This window comes from Pholcus phalangioides, unplaced genomic scaffold, assembly GCF_987345545.1.
Source record: "Pholcus phalangioides strain wild (caught in Gottingen) unplaced genomic scaffold, Ppha-v1.0 ptg000011l_1, whole genome shotgun sequence".
In the NCBI taxonomy this organism is placed as follows: domain Eukaryota; kingdom Metazoa; phylum Arthropoda; class Arachnida; order Araneae; family Pholcidae; genus Pholcus; species Pholcus phalangioides.
Window position 1 is genome coordinate 35593848 of NW_028301604.1, and position 23899 is coordinate 35617746.

A 23899-nucleotide genomic window follows, 5' to 3' on the forward strand; every position below is an offset into this window, starting at 1 on the left:
ACGGTATGCTCCCGGGAAGATAAGACGCCTTTGATCGTAGTTCAATGAAGGGAGGGAGGAAATTATTTATTTACAATAATAACCCCAGAAGGCATGAAATGCACTTATACTGGAAGAAAAAAAAATAAATAAATAATAGTCAGTACGGGAAGCACTTCGCATACGGAGCCAGGTCGAAATCCCCAATATTGGAAGCAAATCTTGCGTAGGAGGCACATACAAGTTCTGATGGAAGACTGTTCCATATTCTTGCCACACGGCATCTATATCCATGGAAAAAACAATCCCTTCTAGCCATTGGTATTCTTATTTGGAAGCGATACCTACGTAGGTTAACTCGCCTGTCTATGATCTCAAAGAAAGGCTCTCTCGATGGTAGATAAACATTTTGGTGGACTAGTTTGTAGCACATCTTCAGATCTGCAGCGATTCTACGCCATTCCAGTGAGTGTAAACCCAGAAATTGAAGTCTCCGGCAATAAGATAGACCGCTCATGCCAGGTATTCGTTTAGTAAACGACCTCTGTGGCTTTTCGAGGAGCTGTATGTCCTTGATTTTGTAAGGGCTCCATACTTGCGAACAGAACTCCAGGGTCGGGCGAACGTACACACAGAAAGCATATGACAACTATGCGCAGCGCACTTACGGTATGCCGTACATAACATATATGAAATTCTATTAGCTTTGCAGACTATGCCATGATAATGATCAGTGAAATCCAGAATGCGGCTCATTGCAATACCTAAATCCACGCATGTATCCAATTGCTGTAACGTTTCATTACCTAGTTGGTAATATTCAGGATCGGTGCGTCTACCTAAATGCATTGATCCACTTTTTGATGATGAAATAGGTAGCTTATACTGACAACTCCACTGGAAAAGTTGTTGGCATGCAATTCTTAAGCCCCTAGTGTTTTCCACTGGAGAGAATAACTTCACGTCATCAGCGAATTGCAATAGAGAGATGGGTGACACAGCCTGAGTAATATCGTAAGTGTACAAAGTAAATAAGATCGGGCCTAACACCGATCCTTGGACAACTCCGCTTGGCACCTGACATTCTCTAGACATGACGCTGGCTACGCGAACCTGATGAACTGTGTCTGACAGCAGTTCTTGAATTATCCTCACAACTTTATCCGGAACCCCCATGCAAGCTAGCTTCCTCAGTAGTAGCAATCTGTCTACTTTATCAAATGCCTTTTGGAAATCGACGTAAATTACATCAATCTCTTGTCCAGAGTCTATAGCACTCTCCCATATATCATGACAAATCAACTGCTGCACTGGTAAGGAGCGGCCAGGAATGAAGCCAAACTGAACTGAGGAGATTAAGCCCATATCGTCGGCAAATGGAAGTAACTGATTGACGATGCATCTCTCGAAAATTTTGCAGGATATATCGGTTAACGATATCGGGCGATAATTATTCGGATCTGCCCTGGAACCTTTATTCTTATAAATTGGACTAATAACTGCAGATTTCCAAGAGCAGGGGATAGACCCGTAGTCATAGAAGGATGTGAAGATGGAGCTAAGCAGAGAAGATATCGGGTCTGAAAGACGTTTGTAGAAACAACTGGGTATTCCGTCAGGACCCGGAGATGATCGACCAGGAAGAGAAGCAATAATGGCTTTTATCGTCTGAGTGCTGAACATGTCACGAAAGAAGGGATGATCATTCATAAGGCCTTGATAACGATAGTCGTAACCGGTACAACTGAAATTATATGAACCAGAAAATATGTCCGCAAAAACGTTTGCTTTCTCATAATCTTCTGTTATTGTGGTGCCATTCACAGTTAGCGTTGGTATGTCCCGGGATACAAGAAGTCTACTGCGGACATCTCGGTGGAAAAAGTTCCGATCACGATTTTTACAGAGGTTGAGGAGATGTAAACTCTCTTTCTCTTGGACGTAATTTGCATAGTTCCTAGCCATGACCTTGTATTGTTCTTTAGTGGTTTGACTAGGTATTGATCTATATTGACGCCAAGCATGCAATTTCCTATTGTTTAGCATTCGTAAAACCTTATCTTTTTTTCTAAATCTCATTTGACGGGAAACATGTTCACGAGACCGCAGAAATAGAGCTGGCAAAGCATCCGCAGCTGAGATAGTTCCAGCCAGTACTTGGTTCTGCAGATCTTTTACAATAGCTGATAATCTTGGATAATCTGCATTGTGATAGTTTAGTGTTGATCGGCAATCTAATCCTGTTGTAATATGCAATGAGAAGTGTATCGGCAAGTGCGGTGGATTATCGCTGTTGCAGAAGGGTGGAAGTGCATATACGTCGCAGACCACCGAAGGATCGGTAGCAAACAGAAGATCTAAGAAGTTTTTCCCTTTCGTGGGAAAATCGGCCAACTGAACAAGGCCTAGTTCTGCTGATATTGACATGAACTGTGACTCCAATTCAGACGAGAATCTCCCGTTTATCCAATCGATTCCCCGCATGTTGAAGTCCCCGACCAAAATCACCGGAAAGCGCGCAGAGCAGTAATGCCTTAGTTCTCTCCAAAACTCACACCAATGATCTAAATTACATGCTTTATTTGGTGGAACGTACGCCGTAATAAGCCTGCACTTCCTATTTCCGCTTTTTATATCCACCGATATTATCTCAACATCTTGATTTCCATTATGCACGTTCACCAGCTTAGGTTTCAGGCTGCTTCGAATAATAATGCATACACCTCCTCCCGCAGTAGTTTCTCTGTCGTATCGGAAAATATCGTATCCTGGTAGACATATCAAGGAAGATGAAACTAATTGATGTAACCAAGTCTCTGCTATACACAGAATGTCGACCTCGTATGACTGAATGCAGCAACGCAAATCGTCAATTTTATTCACAATACTTCTGGGGTTCATGAATATACCTGTAACTCTTGATTCAGAATCGGATGCGTGTTCATTTGTTGAAGTAATTGACGATGACTCTTCTCCGTACAGTCATTGTTGATTAGAGGTGTCCCTCTGACCGGGCAATGCTTCCGTTATAGTACAATCTCCAGCCGGATCCTCCAGAAGATATCTGGGAATACCAAAAAACTCTCTGATGTGTATACCAGATGGCCAGTGGAATGGATCACTCAATGAATCCCAATTACTATCGACAGTGGTTAGTACAAAAGATGCATAGTTGTTTGAGTTCCTTGTATTCAGCTTAACCCAGTCGTACTCGAGTTGCGTGTCTTGCAGTATGCGACGTACGTCCGAGATAGATGTCTCTGGAGCAAATCTGTTCACCAGCAACTGACGTCTGCGAACAGTAGGCACTACACGCACCTGCGACGTCGTAGACATTCCCACTCTGAATTCATTACGCCGATCAGTCCCAGTTGCGACGTTGGATCGCTGTAAACGGTCAGGTGGTACTGGATTAATATCATCCACTTTCAAGCGAGGGTGGACTGCCCGAAACGTGTTGTTATTTGACAAATTTTCCTTTCCCCTCAAAGTATCAGTCAATATTTGGGCATACGAAGCGGTAGCAACAGGCTCTGGCAATGATTCACAATTGTTTGCTCCAGATGAGTTCACGTTTGAGCGCATAGCATTTGACAAGTTAGCTATCTCTGACTGCATTCCGGGAATGATCTGGGCAATGCTCTCTAGTCTACTAAAACGTTCCTCAAACTTCTGAAAGTTTATCTCAATAATCTCTGAAATATTAGCAGTTTCATGGATACTAGGCGGCGGCTCAGTGATAGCAACCTCCGACAAAGAACGTTCATTTCCTACGACATGGACTTCATCATACAGCTTCATCATTTCATTCCTCAGCACGAGAAACCGGTCTCTCTCGGCTGCCTCTGCCCTTTTCCCATCACAGACTCTTGTGAACAGGAGGGTCATTTCATCCAAATGCTTGTAGAACTCACCATTGAAGACCTTGCTTCCAATAGGTGACAAAGGGCACTCGTCTGTCATCTCGATCTTAACCCTAACTATTTCAGTATTTGTATATTAAACACTACTTTATGCTGCAATTGCAAGCTAGGCTTAAATAAAAACAGAACAATTTGCTCCCAGTTTCGTATGTAAAAAGACCGTAATAGTTCGAAGTATATCACAATTTACTTCCAAACTCAAAAAAAAAACGAACGTGAAACCACAAAAACAACAGCAAAAAGTATATAAATTAATTAAAATTATAGCGCTCAAGAACAAAATGTCAACACATGAGTTGACTTGACTTGAAAATTAGCGATATTGAACCGGTAAAGTGTTCCTTCTTGAAGAAAAGAAAAACACTGACAATAAAAAAACGCGCGAGACCGAGGTTTTTTTGCTAAAAAAGTGGAAAAAGTGACCTGGGCCTGAAAATATGTAATAAAAGTGACCAGTTTCTAAAAAAGTGACTTTTAGGGCAAAAAGTGACCCGTGCAGAGCCCTGAAATTTTCACTGAGATATTCGAAGAAAGTTGGGAAAAAACAGCATTAAATGAGGGGAAACCATTTTACCCACATCGAATGCTGCTTTCTCCCAAATTTCCTCAATTTTCAAATTCGCATATCTCGGTGAATATTGCACTCAGAAACGGGAAATTATTTTAGTTTGCATCGGGAAAGACAAAATAACAACTTCTTAATTGGGTTCTTTGGCACACGGGGACGGTATAAAGAGTGTTTTTGTTTATTTTATAGCTATACAACCCCTTACAACGTGAATGACATATCTGAGTTGGACACGTTATTTGGATACTTTTTCTACTTGGGTATGTGTCTAAGACTAACCAGCCACCAGTAAAGTGTCATACGCCGTGTTACCCATGCAGCCTGCATATACACGTAAAAAAATAACGTGCGACGAAATATAGTCAACTCTCATTTTAACAAATACCATTATAACGGGAAAAATATCGTTTTAACGAAAACTTTTCTAATCCCTTCGATAGGTTTACATAGGAACAATATAAAAATCTGGAATTTTCCTTTCTAACGAAATTTCGTTATTACGAAGTGATTTCTCTGGTCTTTTGTAGTTCCGGTCTAATGGGGTTTGACCAAAGCGTATTAATAAAGGGTCTTTAATTCCCTTTGGGTTTGAATGTATTTCCCCCCAAAAAAATCTGACATTTTTACAGTAAAGTAATTGAACTTCGGCAATTTGATCTGAAAACAGTCCTTTTTATGATTATGTCCTTTTTACTTTTATAAATTTAGGAAGGAAACAAAAGGAAAAAAGGGGGGGGGGAGAAAAAGAAAAATGGCCAAGCCGGGCTCGGTAAATGCCTCGAAATTCCACTTGTGCACAAGGGGATTCGTGCCTCACTCTCAGTTTTATGACAAAATTTCACATTTATGAGACGTATGACTATGGGCACGAAATTTTCCTGAAGGTTATTTCACACCCTCACGAGAAAGTAAATTTAAGAAAAAAGAACATAAATTGGTAAGCCGCAGAGAACGGAATAGAAGTCACGAGCCTGCTGGTGCACAATGGTCAAACTATTAGAAAAAATTTACTATAATTTCGAAAGCCCGGCGTCATTTGGAGGTGTGAGAAAATTAGCTGAACAAGCAAGAATTTCTCAACTGAAAGCGAAAGATTGGTTGATGAGTGAGGATGTGTATACACTTCATAAACCAGTGAGATATCGGTTTCCCACAAGACGAACTATAGCTCTAGGACCGAATGAGTTATGGCAAGCTGATTTGATGGATATGAAAAAATATTCACGTGAAAACAAAGGAATAAAATATGTGTTAGTCGTTGTTGATGTGTTTCGAAGAAAATTTTTTGTTCATGCGCTCAAAAATAAAACGCAAGTACAGGTTTTAGAAGGATTCAAAACACTTTTTAAACGAGGGATGTGTCAGAAACTTCATACTGATCACTGAACGGAATTTTTTAATCGAAAATTGCAAAGTTTTTTTAAAGTTTATGGTGTTCATCATTATGGAACTCAGTCTCTGAATAAAGCTTCTTTAGCAGAAAGAAAAATCCGCCAAATTAAGGAAAATATTAATCGGATTTTCACTCACACTTCAAAATATAAATACATTGACTTTTTATCCGCATTGGTCAAATCTATTAATGATTCTATAAATCGCAGCACAGGTTTTGCTCCGTCAAAAATTAAAAAAAATCCATCATTCGACAATATTTAAGAAATTATATTGTTACAATGCAAACATTAAATTTAAGTTGAATATAAACGATCAGGTTAGAATATCGAAAAAGCGGAAAGTTTTTCATAAATCTTATCTACCCCATTGGACACATGAAATTTTTCTAATCAAATCACGATATAAAACTCAACCACCGACGTATGATTTAATAGATTTGAAAGGTGAACCATTGATTGGATGCTTATATGAGTTTGAATTACAAAGAGTGACAAAACCTTCAAATGCATTTTGGAAAATTGAAAAAATATTGAAATCATGTGGAGTTGGTAAGCGCAAACAGTATCTCGTCCAGTGGCATGGTTTCGGACCTGAGTTCAATTCTTGGATTGGAGCAACGGCTTTGAAAAAATGAAAAATCAATTTTTTGTGACACTTGCAAGCAATGCTAATGATGATTTGTTTCCACAAAATACACAGAGTCATTTTGTGACAAAATTGTTCACTCCAATACATTTAGAAAGTGATAGGAAATGTGCGCTCACTGATGCCATTTTTCCAAAATCATGGCACAATATTACTGAAAGTAATTCAAAATATCAGGTTCTGTTCATAGAGGAGATTGATACTCTCTAACATCACGTTCATCTAACATTCATTTCTCCTGATGTGGACGCTATTAATCAACGAATTTTGCATACAGCTAATACTAATCTGGTATCGTTTCAAATTAAAGATACTGAAGTTATTGTGACTTCCAAAAGACTATGAGATAAAGATTACTGTTGAGCATGCCAATAAACTGCTATACATGTTGCATTTACCTGTGAAAGACACAATCATAAATTCCACATTAACGTTCAAGTTTAGGTCTATGGGAAGTGATGTTAGTGAGCAATATTTCACCCTAGTGGACAAACGTAGTTTTTCTGGTTCCAAATTTCATGATTCCGGTTAAGTACGTCAAAGAAGAATTCTCAAAATTATCATTTTTTGAAGCCTTAAATGAAAATATCAAGTTGATTACGAATAGAAATGCAGTCGAATTTTCACTCGATAAAACTGAAAAATATGTGCAAATAAAAGTTTCAAATGGTTTTGGATTGATCGTCAACAAGAATGATACTGCATCTTTTGCTGCCTTAATGAATTTGAATAAACAAGTTAAAAAATTTTCTCATGGCTTGACTGCTCGTGTATATAACAAAGAGAGTGTTAAAATTAACAATTCGGATTTCTTTGAAATAGCAGAGGTTGCCTTTAGGCGCGTAAAATAGAAATTGAAAAAACAGAAAATTTTTCCTTGCCTCAAGGGTGAGGTGAGCAACTGACGCACAATTTTGAAAAAATTATTTACTTTTGACATGCTAAAAAAAATATGTCGAGAATAATGGTACCAGAAAACCATAAATTAACTCTATCAAGGGAATTGGCAGATTTTTTGGGTTTTGAGAGGCTGCAATGTTTTTCAAACATATATTTTTCAGCATATATTTTTCAGCATATATTTTTCAAAATATACGTTGCAATTGCATACAGCTATTTCCGAAATATTTATTTATACAGATGTGATAACTAGTCAGATCATAGGAAATGTTATGGCCCCCTTATTGAAAATTATACCTGTTCTAAATGAGGGGGAAAACCAACAGATAGTTAGATCTTATAATAACCCTTTGTATTATTCTGTAAGTAAGAATTTCATCGAGTCTATCAAAATTCAAATTTGTTCAACATCTGGTGAAATTTTGAATTTTTCTGAGGTGAAAGTATTTCTTACCCTTTCGTTCATAGAGATGTAAAAAGAGAACTTTTCTCCAGCTCTTCTTATAATAGATATTATTTAGAAGCAGGTGGACTTTCATAGATGTATATAAGAGAATTATATGTTTACTTCTCATCATAATAGATAATATTTCACCAAAAGAATGTTATGTGCTCGGCAGTGTTGCAATTATTACATCAGTCAGCAAATTGGCAATGGTTTGCCCTATTTTCAAGGAAGAATAATTCAGCGGGGAAATGGTTTTTTTTCCAATATATTTCGTAGTGCTGTACCATTATTATCCCAAGTAGTCCATTACTTGGGTAAACAATTTTTGAAGTCGAGAATCCAGGTAGCATCTGATGTTATACAAGGCCAGAACTTTAAAACAGCTGCTAAATCTAGATTGATGCAAATGCGAGATAAAATTGCAGGTGATGTAATTGACAAGATGCAGTCAGGTTCGGGCAGAAAGCGACGTGCAAATACTAAAAAAAATATATAAAAAAGACGGAAAGATATTTTTTCCTAAAATTATAAAAAGATATGTCCATGTATTTTTTTTTCACTTCTCTTTCAACATGGAGGACAAAAGTTGTATCTGTCTCAAGTCAGAATTAGATGTTTTTGAAAAGCAATTAATTCAAGTCGCGGTGGAAGGTTCAACATTTGTTGAAGTGAAGCCAGTTGCCAGCATCACCCAAAAAGGCCCAATTGAATTTTTGATAAATAACACAAATAGTGAAAAATATATAGATCCGTTCTCAAATTTATCTTCACTTGAAAGCTAAGATCGTTAAACAAGACGGATTCGATTTGCCTGAAACTATAAATTTAAACCAATAAACTATATTTCAAATACTTGTTTTTCTTCTTTGCAAGTATTTTTGAATGATAAGCCCATCAACAACTACACTAATTATGCTTACAAAGCATACATAGAATCATTATTGTTCACATCAGAAGCTGCTCAAAACAGTTATCTTACCAGTTCCCTCTATATCAAAGATACTGCTGGAAAACTGGACAATTTTGACCTCCAGACAAGTCTTAATAAGGGATTGAAAAAAAGACATGAATGTTGTAAGACATCACAAGAAATGGATCTTTTCGGATTGCTTCATTTCGATCTGGCTCAACAATCAAAACTTCTGATAAATGGTGTACATGTCAGAATTAAACTAGAAAGAAATAAAGATTCGTTTGTGTTGATGAGTTATGTAACAGACACTAAATTACAAATAACAGACGCTAGTTTGTACGCGCGAAAAGTACAAATAGCTCCTTCTGTTCTTTTAGGCCATGCTAAAGCATTAGAAATAGGGAATATACAAATTCCGATACAAAAATCAGATTTTAAAACTTTTACGGTTCCAAATGGGATGCAAACTCACTCTATTTCAAATGCATTTTTAAGTGAGATTCCTAGTAGAATTGTTCTCGGTTTAGTTCCAAACAAAAATTTCAGCGGTGATGAAAGAAAAAATTTGTTTAATTTCGGGCATTCAAATATAAATTATATATGTTTGAGAAAAGACGGTGTCACATATCCATCAAATCCCTACACTCCTTCTGCTAAATCATACGCTTCAAGTTATATGTCACTATTCAGAGATTTAAATAAATTTGCTAGTACTACAGATATTCCGATACTTTACGAGGACTATCCTCATGGATTCATGCTATTTGGTTTTGACCTCACGCCTGACTATTCATCAGATAAACAAGATTACATCAGCACTATAGAAACCTCAAATCATTCTATTGAAATGAAATTTTTAGAAGCTCTAACTGAGACGATGACTTTGATTGTTTATTCTCAAGTTCCAAAAACTGTGTAAATTGATAAATCTAGAAATTTTTACACAGATTTCTAAACATGAATTCCAATGACTTGTTTCAAATAGCACATATAGCGATGGTTTACTATCACCAGTGTTTGCCGGAGTTTTTGCATGTGACCAACTCCCCCAACAAAAACGAAGAAAGCATAAGGCTTTCATTGTGAATTTAGATACAAAATATAAACCAGGTTAACATTGGATTGCTATGTATTTCGATGATAATAAATGTTATTATTTTGATAGTTATGGAATAATATGCAAAAACATACATATCTTACGATTCATGCATAAAAACTCGAGAGTAATTGAATACAATGTAACCGTGTATCAATCCCCATTCTCACAAACATGTGGTATCTTCTGTTTATATTTCCTTGCCCATATTGTGCGAGGTAAAAGACGGGACAAGCTAACAAGAAATAAAGAAGAAAATGAGAAAAAAATGCATGCTTTTGCTGTGAAACAAATACTGCAATATCCTGATATACCTCAAAGCGATGTCATTTGCTTTAAACCAATTAGTGGTCCTAATTCGTTTTTAATAAAAAAATTTGATCTTGTTATTTGTCATTCCATAATTCCGTAGGAGGAGTTATATTAACGTTGGTTTAGATGTTATATAAAAAGATATAATAATGATAAAAAAAATCTGTTTTAAAAGTATGGAGCGATATGGTTACATCTACGTTTCTTCTGAAGCAAAGCCTATTTTTTGCTCTCCAAATTTATATTCTGATTTGATTGATGCTCTCAAAGATGGTGTAGCACAGGATCTCGATTATCTGGAATGTTGTTCTCTCCATCTACGCTATTTTAAAATTTTAAGTAATAAAAGCGTTTTAGATTCCCTTCATAATCAATGGTTGCCTAACTGTTCACTAGTAGATGAAGAGTATGGTTTCATCATTCTTCGTCAAGAAGAATCCCGTTTCGTGCCCCAAATATATGGCAGTCTATTTTACAACAATCTTTTTGATAGTTTAAAAGATGCTGTTGAATGCAATATCCGAGATGGGAATAACTCAAGTAAGATTGGTTATTTTAAAATGCTGAAAAGTGAAAAAGAAGTTATTGAGGAAATCCATCGACATTGGAGGAAAAAAAATTAAAATTGTTCGGCACAATATCTACAAATTGTGAAAAATACCCAATGAACACTTTTTGAGAAAACATACTGTAACCGCAAACATGTGTAATTTGTATTGCTGTGATTTTTTTAAAACTGATTTGTTGAAAAAAATGTACAAAATGTCTGAAATGTTCAAACAACAAAAGTTATTTCACAAAATATTTTGTATGCATATTTTTTTTTCTTGTCATTTCTTTATGAAGAAAAACTGAAGTAGATGATTTCTAAGTTCATTAACTTGCAGAGAGAGAAAGTATTAATATAGTAAAACATACAACTGAACAAAAAAAATAGACACACAACAAAAACTACAATCATTGAAGTTCTTTATTCTAAAGACCGGGAACAAGTAGAAATACAAGATCATTTATCCCAACAAATACAACCAAATAATAAATAATTATTGATACGAGCAACAGTTCTCCAATTTATATGATAGCTCACAGTGAATAAGATAAACTTGAAATATAATCCAGACTAATTTTTCTCTGATTTTTTTTTAGGAAAAATATAATATTGCTTTCATTTTACAGTAGACTACCAATAATCTGACACAAATGAGAAGCCCTACCACAGGGAAATGCATGTAACACAATGGATTCTAGAATCCCCATACAGGTATTGACAACTAGGATTTGGATTGGACATCGTCAACCCTACCTCTGCTTTCCGTTCTCATCCAACAGTCGAGGACCCCAACTGCTAGACTTATCAAACCAACACTGGTCTGAGTCGGTACTTCAGCGAGATCCTCGGGTGGTTTCCTGGGGTCTAAAATTAATAATTAATGAAAAAGATGGAAATTATAAGGGATCCTAGGTCATCATGTTGCATAAACTTCTATGCAAAGACAAGCAGCGACATGTTTTCCTCTTCTATGCTCGAAACCCCCCCCCCTAAAAACGTTGGTTTAGGAACAGGCAGACTATTGAGAATCTACTGTAATAACAAAACAGTTGCATGTGCTTAAAACATTGTTCAGAAGTTGTTTCACCTCCATTTTCTTTAAAGGATTAGAAATAGTAATAATAACATTTGGCACAATGTTCTCACTATTCACTCACCGCTCGATTTTATAAACCTCAAATTTCATTCAAGCATTGACTTGGTGCAAAGAAGATGAATTGATAGAAAATAAGTATACTCGAACGATGGTTTTTTTTTGGGTATATTGTATCACGTTTTAAATTTTATTTGAATTTTTTATCTTCTATTTTATCCCCCCCCCCGAAGTTAATAAAAACGAGCAACGACTGTAATATAAAGATGAAATAAAAAATATTAACTGCATAGTTATACTCAATGTGATACAAATACACCCAAACCACTACATTTTGGGTAATATCTACGTTGTTCATCTTCCATTCTTTCACCTCCATATCATGAAGAATATAATGCTTTCTTCTACTTGAGGGTAATGGATACAGAAAACAAGAATTAAGAGTCTCGTAGTAAGTAATGACCAAATGACTTAACGGTTATTCCATTGTCATTGATAAATTTTTTATATTAGGAGTTAAGGAAATTTTATTTTGAATTATCGTTGACAGTTTATGTTTCTGACTTATGATGTTTGTGAATGATGCAACAATAAATCTGAGAATAATATATCTTTGTACATCTGATGAGAAATGTTTTCAACAACGTTTTTTTTAATACCTTTTGCAGTCTTTTTAGGTTGGTGTTCCCAAAAATGTATGCGTACATCTTGGGTTTGATAGCGCACACTTCTTTAATTGGTACTGATTTTGTTTCGTCTTTAAAACATCCTAATTTTCTTGTATTAGTCTTTCTATACAATTGATGATTGGTAGGATAGTTGCTAGTATCCATAAAGTGACTGAGATGATTCTTCAAATCAGTATAAAGATCACATGTGTAATAAAAGCGAATCGGTGTCAGTGTAAATTAGAGAAAATTTTTCGTCATAAAAGTTTTTGAAATACTCGAAATATGCTTTATACATATGCAATTTGCCAAGTTCTAATACAGTAAAACCGACATATACTGGTTTATTCAACAAAAGATTAGTTTTCTTCAACTTAAAAATTACGAAATTGTCATTTATGCTTTCAAAATATTGTAAAGCAGGATTTGACATATATCTCTGACACTGGAATTTGGTTACTGCAGTCTTTACATTAACACGTTTTCTGACATTTTCACACAATTTACCAAAAAAAGAATTGTTAAGAAGTTAGAAAAAAAGATCTATCAAATTCGTTATTTGCTTCTATACATTTATCATTATTGAATAAAATGTAATCCTTTAGCCATGGAGTCTGTCTAAAAGACAAAGCTTTATGTATTTTTTTGATTTTCAACCCCTGTTGAAAGTAGTACTTTAGATTACGATAGTGAACAACGTATTTTTGTTTGTCGAACAAATTAGGTATTTACTTTTTCACCCCCTTATTAAATTTAAGGCCCAACTGTTTCATGATTCGTTTTTGATAGGGGGAAATCATATCATAACTTATCAGATCTGTATGTATTAAAGTTGATTCATTGATAGGAACATTTTTTAAAAGCTTTTTTAAAATGATTTCTGCAATTTTATTGAGTAAAACAAGAAAATGCTGGACAGCATCCTTTCCTACATAGTCTGCATGATAGAGAATTATATTTTTGTTATTTACTACTACTAGAGCATATGAAATCAGACAGTGGGTTTCTATTTCTTGCGTAGAGCTCACAGTCAGATCCTGTTTTTTATCATCATATAGACTTTTTTGCGTGTAACATTCAAAGTCGGCAAATACGGAAAATTCATGCTCGACCATTTTTTCAGTCGATTTGAAAAACAGTTTAGAATCGTTTTTTTGTTTGACATAGAGAGTTTTTGAAACATTCTGTTTAAACAAATTTCTCTAGGGCTAAACAACGTTTTCTTTCTTTCGAAGCCGATAAGACAAATTTTGCAAAAATGGTGAATACCATTTTTTGTGTTCATTAATCGATTAAAATTTTTAATTAAGTAGTAGTGATTTTCAAAATAAAATAAATCAACTACATTTGCTGTCTCCTTCTTACTTATATAAATAGGAAAAATCTCGCTATCATAAGCGAAAACATTTATAGAAAAATTATTTTTATTTTCAAAATAAGGAATTTTGTCAATTGCCACATAGGAAAAACTATATTATTTGTATTTAAGAGTTTGATATACTTCTTTTACGAATTCGCATCATTTTTATGAGAAGAAACAGGAAACAGCTTTGCTAAAATGCAGTAAATGAAGCAAAGATCATCTTCACATTTTATGTTGAGTATGCATTTTTTATTTTGTGTTTTTTTTTGGCAATTTTACTTTATAGCATCCACCACTAGTACTATTATATTTTCCTGCATGTATGTCAATATCTTTGATAGTCTTTATAACCCACCCACTCCCAAACCTTGCAAAGTTCTCGATTGAGTTTATGATTTTGTTATAAGCGGAATCTAATATTTCATCAATTTCGAAAGAAGATGTCAAATGTTCTGCGAAAGAGCAAAAATAAAAATATTGTTGTCTTAGTTCATCGCCAATGTATTTCATAGAAGTAATGGATAAGCAAATAATAAAACGAAGTCTTAATGATAGTGAATTTTTAGAGAATAGATCATGAAGAGAACTTTGTACATTATTCAAAGAAAATAAAGGATCGATGATACCATTGCCAGTGATTTTGTATGTATATGTCTTACTCCAACCCTTAAATGCTGATGATTTTTCCACAAACTCCTCCATTATGCACCACACCAAGAGTCAGATGCTATGTCATCAATCTTTCCAATGATGGTAAACAGTATCTACACCCTTTTTTAAGAGATGAACTTGATCAATTGCAATATTGAAATGCTTCAAAGCAGCATTATCACTCGTAACAGGACAGAAGTACATATACCACATACCTAGATATTCTTTTACTTCAATTGAAATTCCCTTTCCGCAATACACAGCAAAAGGCGTGATCAATTTCTGTTCATCATATTCATTATCTACCAAAATCACATCGTATGTCGGCGATGGTTTCTTTTTTGAGGTTTTCTTCGGTTCTTCACTCGAGGCTCTCTTTTTAGCTCCGGCTTTTTTCGGTTTTGATGTTGTGGCGATGAGTTCTTCACCCTCATCATCAGTTAGATTAGCTGTATGTTTCTTTCGTAACTCTAAATCTAAGTCTGATTTGGAAAATGGAAAAAAACTAAACTCAGGTATATTTTTTAATCAATTAAAAAAAAGCATGAAATTTGGAATAAATGGTATAGTACACTAATATTGGAGTTGAACTTCCTGTGTAAAATATCAACTTCATCTGAATTCAATCACAAGTAGTCAAATTCACTATGACTTTTGACAAAAAAGAATGAGTTTGATGTAATATTGATGTAAGATATTGAAGTAAAAATTATTCAGTCCAAACAATGAAGATTTTTGAAAAAAACTTAAAAAGTAGAACACTGATGAATCTACTAAAAATAAAGGCATCTTACTACTGAAAACTCAAAAAGGAAATTAATATATGGTATATTATAGAAAAAGAGAAAGATCCATATAACGATACTCGGAGATCGAAGAAACAGTAAAAGATTTATTACTATTATTATAGATGGATACTCTATGAAAATTTCATCGAACCAGAGTATAGTATCATTACATTAGATTTTCACAGTATTTACAAGAAAAAAAATTTCTTACCTGAAAAAGACATCCTCGGAATATGATCTTGTAAACTACTTGTTCCCAGTCTTCTAAAATGCTAGTAAAAATGTCTTTATATATTCATGCACTCTCAAATATCTGCTTTGCAAAAATAAGAAATATTTTCCCATCTAAAGGAAAAATAAATACATGAAGGCACACTAAACATTTTAAGAATCCATCCAATGATTTTCCATCGAGAAATAAGCATCAGTATAAATATAGTGATTTAATTTCCATTTTCTCTATTTGCCAACTTGCCTTTTTTCTCTAAGAATGTTCCATTGGATGGATAAAGTATTCATAATCCATACAAGTTACCTTTTCTTTCATAATTTCGTTCAAATAAAGAGTTTGTAAGCTTTATTAAACTATTTTCTCTTACGACCTACATACATTTTAGGAAAAATATGAGAATATTAAAGGATCAAAATATAATTGTGTTTGTACAGACTCCATGTATCATTCTTTCAGTAGGTCTAAAAGGGATAATAATGAACAAATGAAGGTCTAGATATGATAATTAATGAAGCGAGGGCATAAATATGATCATGTATATACTACTAGCGCACCAACCTCTCGATGAGTATAAAAAAATAAGCCTGCTGTTCGGATTCGGCAATAAATTGTTGGTCCCGGTCTAATTAGCCCTTGTGTGCAGAAAATGACCGTGGTGTGACAAAAATGATCTATTTATCTCTATGTTCTTTGTAGCCAGACCGATATCTTGGCCTTTTATATTCGAAACTGAAATTTAATGATATAGATCTCTATCTTTGTGCTACTGGGGTATGCATTTATATCCACCTGATATTGTTCAAAATAATTATTTCTGTGTCATTTTAAACAGCCGTATCCATCTACTCAACTCTATAATATGCTCTTCATTCATGTGTGCAGGTAAATTCTGTTTGGTTCAAATTTTTCCTGTATTCGGTATTGAAGCATGGACCAACTTCATTATTGCTTGCAAGGGGAACAAGATTACATTCCATGCCAAAAATGTTTTGGGTATGTCTATCAAACATAAGTTTTATTTTCAATCATTCATATCAGAACTGTTTTTCCTTTTATATGGCAGTCATATAATTTTTTTTCCTGGAGTAGTCTGGAATGCTATGAAGTTACTAAAAGAAAAAGGTAATTATATAACTACAATATGAATCAAAGTTATTTTTGTCTTGAGTAACATTATCCCCTTGACAGTGTCATACATTTCAGAAAAATGCATCAAAAATGGGAATATTTTCACCAGCTTAATTTTGTTCTTTGCATCAATGTAAAGGTTGGAAAATGATTATTTTGCAAAAAAAAAAAAAGGTTTTAAATGCAATAACTACTATATTTACTATTTAAATAAGTACTATACTTATCTTCAGTAGAAATGTCGGTATCTGAGCCTGAAAACCCTAAAAAGTATTCCTCATCATCGTCTGAAAAAGAATTTTGGTATAAAATTCACAAAAAAAAAAAATGACGAGAACTGACTGTGCAAAACACTCATTCCCAATGCGTGCCTTTATAGCTGACCACTATTTTATCCTCTACTCAGGGGCGTAGCCAGAAATTTCGTTCGGGGGGACGGACCACTTTCATTTCGGGGGGAGGGACCAAAGTGACAGAACAATGGATTTGGCCATCTTTTTCCCTTTTTTCGGTCATTTTCTCACATTTCAGGGGGGGGGAACCAGACCCCCAAGTCCCCCCCCCCCGCTATGCCCTTGCCTCTACTGAAATGGAAAAATGTAGCACCAGTATCGGCATGTATTATGAAAATAGTGAATGTGGCATTGGATACCTATCCGAAAAAGAAAACAAACTCAGTTCGTGCTTCACGGAATAGAAACACTAATTTATTTTCTGTCAGAACTGCTTACTGCACATTTGAGTTGCCCGAACTGGACTTGGGCAACACTGTTAAGGGTTTAATTTTAGGTATCATTATTGAGTTATTTGAAAAAAAGGCCTTTATAGAGTAGCGTAGAGTGATAGAGAGAAGTTATATATATCTGTGTGTTGTATATTTAGGATGAAGAGAAACTTCTTGTTACTACATGGTCTCATGATCCAAGCTCTGTCCCAGCTTCGAATGCTCTGCCTACTATCAATGATGCACTCTGTCATTCTCCTGTCTTGATACAAGTTTGTATGCAAATAATTTTGCTATGAAGATTATGTCATTTATATTATGTCATTTTACAATTAAAATATAATTTCATTCTTCGATACATCAACCTCAATCAGGAATTTTTTCCACTCTACAAAATTTTATTCATTTCTAAAGCATTTGTATAATTAGTTAATTACATATTCAACTGATTTTAATATTTAAAATTCAAGAATTCATAATTTTGTATACAGTGAAATCCCAATACTTTGCAAAACAAGAAAAATTACCATTCTGGAGGTATATCTGGAAGGTTGTATTAAGGGGCAGCATTATCATCATTCACCAAATTTATGATGTTTTGCATCTCTTCTAAATGGGTGCTGTTAGCACCACTAACAAATAAACTTATAATAATTAAATTTAATTGGTTTGTCGATTGACAAAATTCAGTTAAATGTAATAATACGTATACAGGGCGGTAACTATGGTTCACGGAACCTTTGCCCCCGATATTTTGCCTCAGACATTTTGTCCCCGACATCTCGCCCCTGGTACGTTTCGTCCCTGGTATATTTGGCCTCCGGAAATTTCGCCCCCGACATCTCATCCCGGTACATTTAGTCCCCGGAAATTTCGCCCGCCCTGACCATATCTGTGACCCAGTGAGTAATCAAGTAAATCGTAAATTTATGTCTGATATTTCGCCTGCCCTGATCGTACGCGTGACCGTATGAGTGAACATATGAATGATGGTACAAGTGACCATGTGAGTGAACATATGAATGATGGTACAAGTGACCAAGTGAGTGACCACATGAGTGATCAAGTGTGAGTTAGACATTTATTCGTGACATTTTGCTTCCCCTGACTACATGAGTTACCAAGTGAGTGAATACATGAGTGATCGAGTGAATTGAAAATGAAATTAAATAAATTTAATGAAAATTTATCCCTCAGACATTTCACCTGCCCTGACCCAGTGAGTGATCATATAAGTGCAATAAATTGCAATTTTTGGCAAAATTTAGTGATAAGCCGTATTCAGCATTGCTATTTCCTGCATTCTCCTCGAGGATACATGGTGAACCTAAGTATGACGGTTTTTATTTAAACCCATCTGGATATTTAGGAAGCGTGAGGGGAGGGAAAAGGTACCTTGGGGGATTTTAATGTTTTTGTTCAGGACGGTAATACCTCTTCTTACATTGAAAAATTTCGCAGCAACGTAAATTTGGGAAGAATATTTTATGCTTCAACTGAAAATTCCAAATTCTTAGGATCCATTAAAGTGTGAGTCACTTGGTCACTCATTGTTACGTAACCACCTATAAAATGGAGGGGATTTGGAGGATCATCTTTGCAGACACTCCACTCTCACACTTTGTCAATCAATGAATCGCTCACTGGGTCAATCATACGGCCATTAACTTTATCAATCTTTTGGTCACTCATGCAGCCACTCAATTGGTCACACATTCACTTATGCGTTCCATCACTCACTAACTCCCTTTGTCACTCACACGGTCAGCCCCTTGATCACTCACTTGGACACTCATACCGTCACTCACTTGGACACTCATACCGTCACTCACTTGGACACTCATACCGTCACTCACCTGGTCACATATACAGTCACTCACTTGGTCACTCATGCGGTTAACCACTCGGTCAATATGCGGTCATTCACTTGGTCACTGATACGCCATTCGGTCAGTCACTCGGTCATTCATATGCTCAATCATTCAGTATTTCCCTTGGTCACTCATATGCTCAATCACTCACTAGGAAACTTACACCAGTATTTAATTAGTCACTCATTCGGTCGGTTGCTTATTCACTCAAATGTCCCATCGCTCAGTAACTCCCTTTGTCACTCACACGGTCAATCCCTCGATAACTCACTTGATCACTCATACAGTTAATCACTTGGTTGCTCATTCAGTCTCTCCTTTGGTCACTCATACGGTTAATTACTCAGTCTCTCCTTTGGTCACTCATACGGTTAATTACTCAGTCTCTCCTTTGGTCACTCATACGGTTAATTACTCAGTCTCTCCTTTGGTCACTCATACGGTTAATTACTCAGCCACTCACTTGGAAAATTACACAAGATTTAATCGGTCACTCATTCACTCAAATGTTTCATCGCTCAGTAACTCCCTTGGTCACTCACACGGTCAATCCCTTGATCACTCACTTGATCGCTCATACAGTTAATCACTTGGTTGCTCATGCAGTCATTTATTTGGTCACTCATATGGCCATTCACTCATAAAGTCAATTGCACACTAGTTGATACGGTCACTCACGTGGTGAGTCATTCTGCCACTCACTTAGTCATTTGTACGGTCACTTATATGGTCACTTGATCACTCACACGGTCAATCACTCATACGTTCAGGGCAGGTGAAAATTTTGAGATGTCGGGGCGAAAGTTCCGGATCCTGGTAACTATCGACTGCCCAATAATTACGCACATCTTTCTTTGTAAAAAAGATTGTTCAGATTTTTGAAATTTATACATTTTTTCAAAATTTAAAAATTCATAAAATTCTAACGAATGATCAGATATCAAAGTTTGAGGTTCATTTTACTAACACATGTCGCATAAATATCCATACAGAATTCCAGAATTTTTGAGGTGGTAGCTTTTTTTTAATCTTATGGATAAGCTGAAAAACTGCCATTCAGAAAATCGCGTTCAGAGTGTTTTTCTTGTTCATGTTTACACTATAATTCATTAATTTTTTTATTATTTTGTAAAAACAAATTAAACTGATATATGATTAAATGAATAAAGGGTCACTAAAACAATTTTAAGCTGAGATTTTTTTTCCAGTTATAGTTCAGAATTTTGGAAGATTTTCATGTTGCATCACAGCTTTTGATTGTAATTCTGCAACAAAATTAACTCGATTAGCTTGTTGAATGAAATCGATCATATGGCATGATGAAGTTGAAATTTTTCATGGCATCTCATTTATGCGTGTGTGTATGAAACAATATTCAAAAGCATATTTAGAAAAACAAACAGTAAAGATATGGCTTTCATTCTAAAAATTGAGAACTAAGGGTGGGAGGGCATGATTTTTCAAAAAAAAAGAAAAAGAAAAAAAGAAACAAAATATATGTGAGATAATATTCTTAAATTTAATATTTCATATTTAAAATTGTCCTTTGTTCTTGGCTATTTGTCTCGGAGCAGGTGTTCGACGACCCTGTCCCCATGGTCTTACTCCTTTCCGATGCATACCTCTCCAAGTTGCAGCTGCCCCTTTTAGCCAATCACAATTAATTAATCCACCTGCCTCTTGTACGCCTACACTTTCACATCTATCCGTTATCGAGATATGTACGTTATGTAATTCACTTTTACTACAGTCACCATGAAATAAAGTCATCCACCGCTTGATGCTCCTGATATTGCTTTCTTTTGCTTCAACTTACTGCAATTAAATTATCAAATGTGTGAATGTGACATATTAGTCGGCAGTATAATGCCTGTGCTTGAGATACACGGAAATCTGTATTAGAAGAAGAAAAAAGAACATCGCCTCCCCTCGTTTTCTTTGAGCACGATGAGAAAAAAGGCGACTGAAACGAATAACTATTGCTATATCTAGTGGTTATAGATAAGAAGAAGAAAAAAGTGAAAGGCATGATGTGTCAGCCATAAGGAACCGTTTCTTCTGTCCTTGTACTTTCTTCTTCATCACGTATGCTGGGAAGCAAACTTCTAATGCAAAATTCCATGTATATCACCTGTTGCTGCTGAATTTCTATCCACCAACTATTTTACTGCTGCCTGCTTCTGCTGCTACTGCCTGCTTACCTGTTACCTGCTGCTGCTGCCAAGTTCCAGTTCATTCATCGTCTGCTGTCCATGCTCATCACCTGCCATTCCGAAATGCCAGTCTATAAATGCAGTCCATTAAAGAACTTTTCACCTGACATTGCCACGACATGAAGATTGAATGAAACATGGAAAGATGGAGGTAAGTGTGATAGGTGTAAATACAGATATATTCACTTGGTGTGTGTGCTAAAATTGTGCATAATACTAAATATATTTTTTGAGAATTTTTCATATATAAAAAAAAAAGCCAAGAGGTAGGCAAAAGCAGTCCAACCCGGAGACTGTGCCTAAACAGTTAGAAATTTCTCCACTCATTGTGGAATGATGCCCCCCGCAGTCGAAAATTAGACTAAAATTCAATTTGATCCTAGTACAGGAATGAAAATATCAAACTTTTTCTCATATTATGAAAAGGTAGAAACAACTCATAGGGACAGAGTGGAGAAATTTCCACAGTATTTGAAAAATGAGGCATTTTTACGGTTTATGTGAATAAATGCCTCGAGATCAGTGACTATTCCTCCTTGAAAAATATTTTCATTGAGAAGTTTATGTCCCCAGAAACTGTGACGTTCACTGATTTTAATTCTTGTACAATGGCTAAATGTGTCAATCTAAAAGAATATTTCCAGAAAAGGGTCGACATCGGTAGGAAGTTACAGCTGACAGACAGCTTGATTATTTCTGGATTAACTGACGGACTACCAGAAAATTGGAGGCCCTTTCTAGTCATAACACCACAGACAAGCACATGTGAGTGGCTTGTAAATGCCTCCAAATTGAGCATACATAATCCACCACCACAACAACAAAGAGTAGCTGATACCTCTGGTATAGTACGACCACAAATCGGACAAACCTATCAACCCAGAGGAATTCAAAATTTTCGACCACAATTTAAACAACCTTTCAGACAATGGACACCACGTCCTCGACCACCTTACCCCCAGGGTCCTAGAGCCCATTTTGCGACACAAATAAACAGACTTCCTACCAGCCCATGTAGGTTTTGTCAAAATCATGGCATTATAAATGCGTTTCACTGGGCACGCACTTGCCATTTCAACCTGAACTACGTCCCACACCAGAGTATTTCAGATCAAGGGATGGTTCCTGACCCTGGCCATGTCATCGAACCAATTGTCCCAAGACCTGAGAACTCTAGTTGACTTTTCAATTGCGTGTGCATACTAACAACAACAAATCTTTTCTAATTATAGCGGATTCTGGATCCACGATATCACTAATCTCAATGAATATTATTGACACTTTACATCTTCGAGACAAACTTGTAACGAAATACGTCAAATTTGATGTGGTTAATAGTGTGGTTAATAATAATTAATTTGCCATATAGTATTCTTGGACTTTCTCATCTCCATGATTTCAAAATAGTCATAAACTGTGTCAACAGGAAACTATCAAAACAGCAGAGAGCTGCTTACGAAACCAGTTGGAGATGAGGTTATATCATTGCATATTAATCAGGAATTGTATTCAAATGAAGTATTAAATAAGTGCAATAATGAATTGAAGTTGGAAAAACCATTATATAACTATAATCATATATTTTCTCAAAAAAATATGATGTTGGGTGAGTGAGAATGGAACCCCAGCGAGTGTTCTTGACCTCTGGCATTCCAGTCTCACTACGACCATATAGAGTATCTATAATACAAATATAAATACAACGCCACAACAGGCAAAATGCCCTACGAGGTGGCTGAGAAAAAGATGCCCATAAACACATGGATGTCATATATTTAAAAAATATAGCAACCCCATTAAAAATGCAATTAACAAAAAATTTTAAGCAATATATACACATGATAAAATATTATACAATGCCCATAAAGAATACTTATGGTTGTCTTATTCTAAGTATGGATAGCTTCTCAATTACCCCAAAATGTTTATGGTATTTCTTTTTAAACATGTTAATTGTGTTACAATTTACTACCTCCGGTGGTAGCTATTCCATCTGAGCAAGAGATCAATAGATGAGCGAGAGATCAATTCTCAGATAAGTGAACTTCTAAAACACAATGGTATAAAAGAAAGCTGTAGTCCATATTCCGCACCTGTCACACTAGCACACAAACATGGGGAAGGTAGAACGTGTTTTTGTGTCGACTTCAGAAAGGTAAACGAAATAACAAAATCAGAATCTGAACCTCTGCCTCGAATTGATTCCTTGCTTTACAAATTGGGCTGTGCAGATATTGTCCACTTTGGATTTAGCATCGGGTTACTGGCACATTCCAATACACCCTGATGACACTGAAAAGTTGGCATTCACTACAAATTCAGGTCTATATGAGTGGTGTAGATTACCTTTTGGATGGAAGATTGCACCAAGCATTTTCCAACGCACCATTCGAAGAATTTTGGCTAAACATAAAATTAATTTTGCCATAAATTACTTTG

The 23899-nt window shown here is 35.5% G+C and overlaps 1 protein-coding gene across 12 annotated transcripts in view; it reads left to right on the forward strand.

Annotated features, from left to right (window-relative positions):
- Nucleotides 1-23899, forward strand: part of LOC149080384 (protein FAM91A1) — a 609292-nt gene that overhangs the window by 405768 nt on the left and 179625 nt on the right. For 11 of the 12 annotated variants that reach the window (XM_089239515.1, XM_089239507.1, XM_089239516.1 and 8 more), the window contains 2 exons: nt 16407-16517; nt 17535-17648. In XM_089239515.1, the coding sequence (XP_089095641.1) occupies nt 16407-16517; nt 17535-17648 (225 nt within the window). Of the gene's footprint in view, nt 1-16406; nt 16518-17534; nt 17653-23899 lie in introns of all 12 variants that reach the window. The other variant, XR_016193568.1, reaches the window with a different exon arrangement.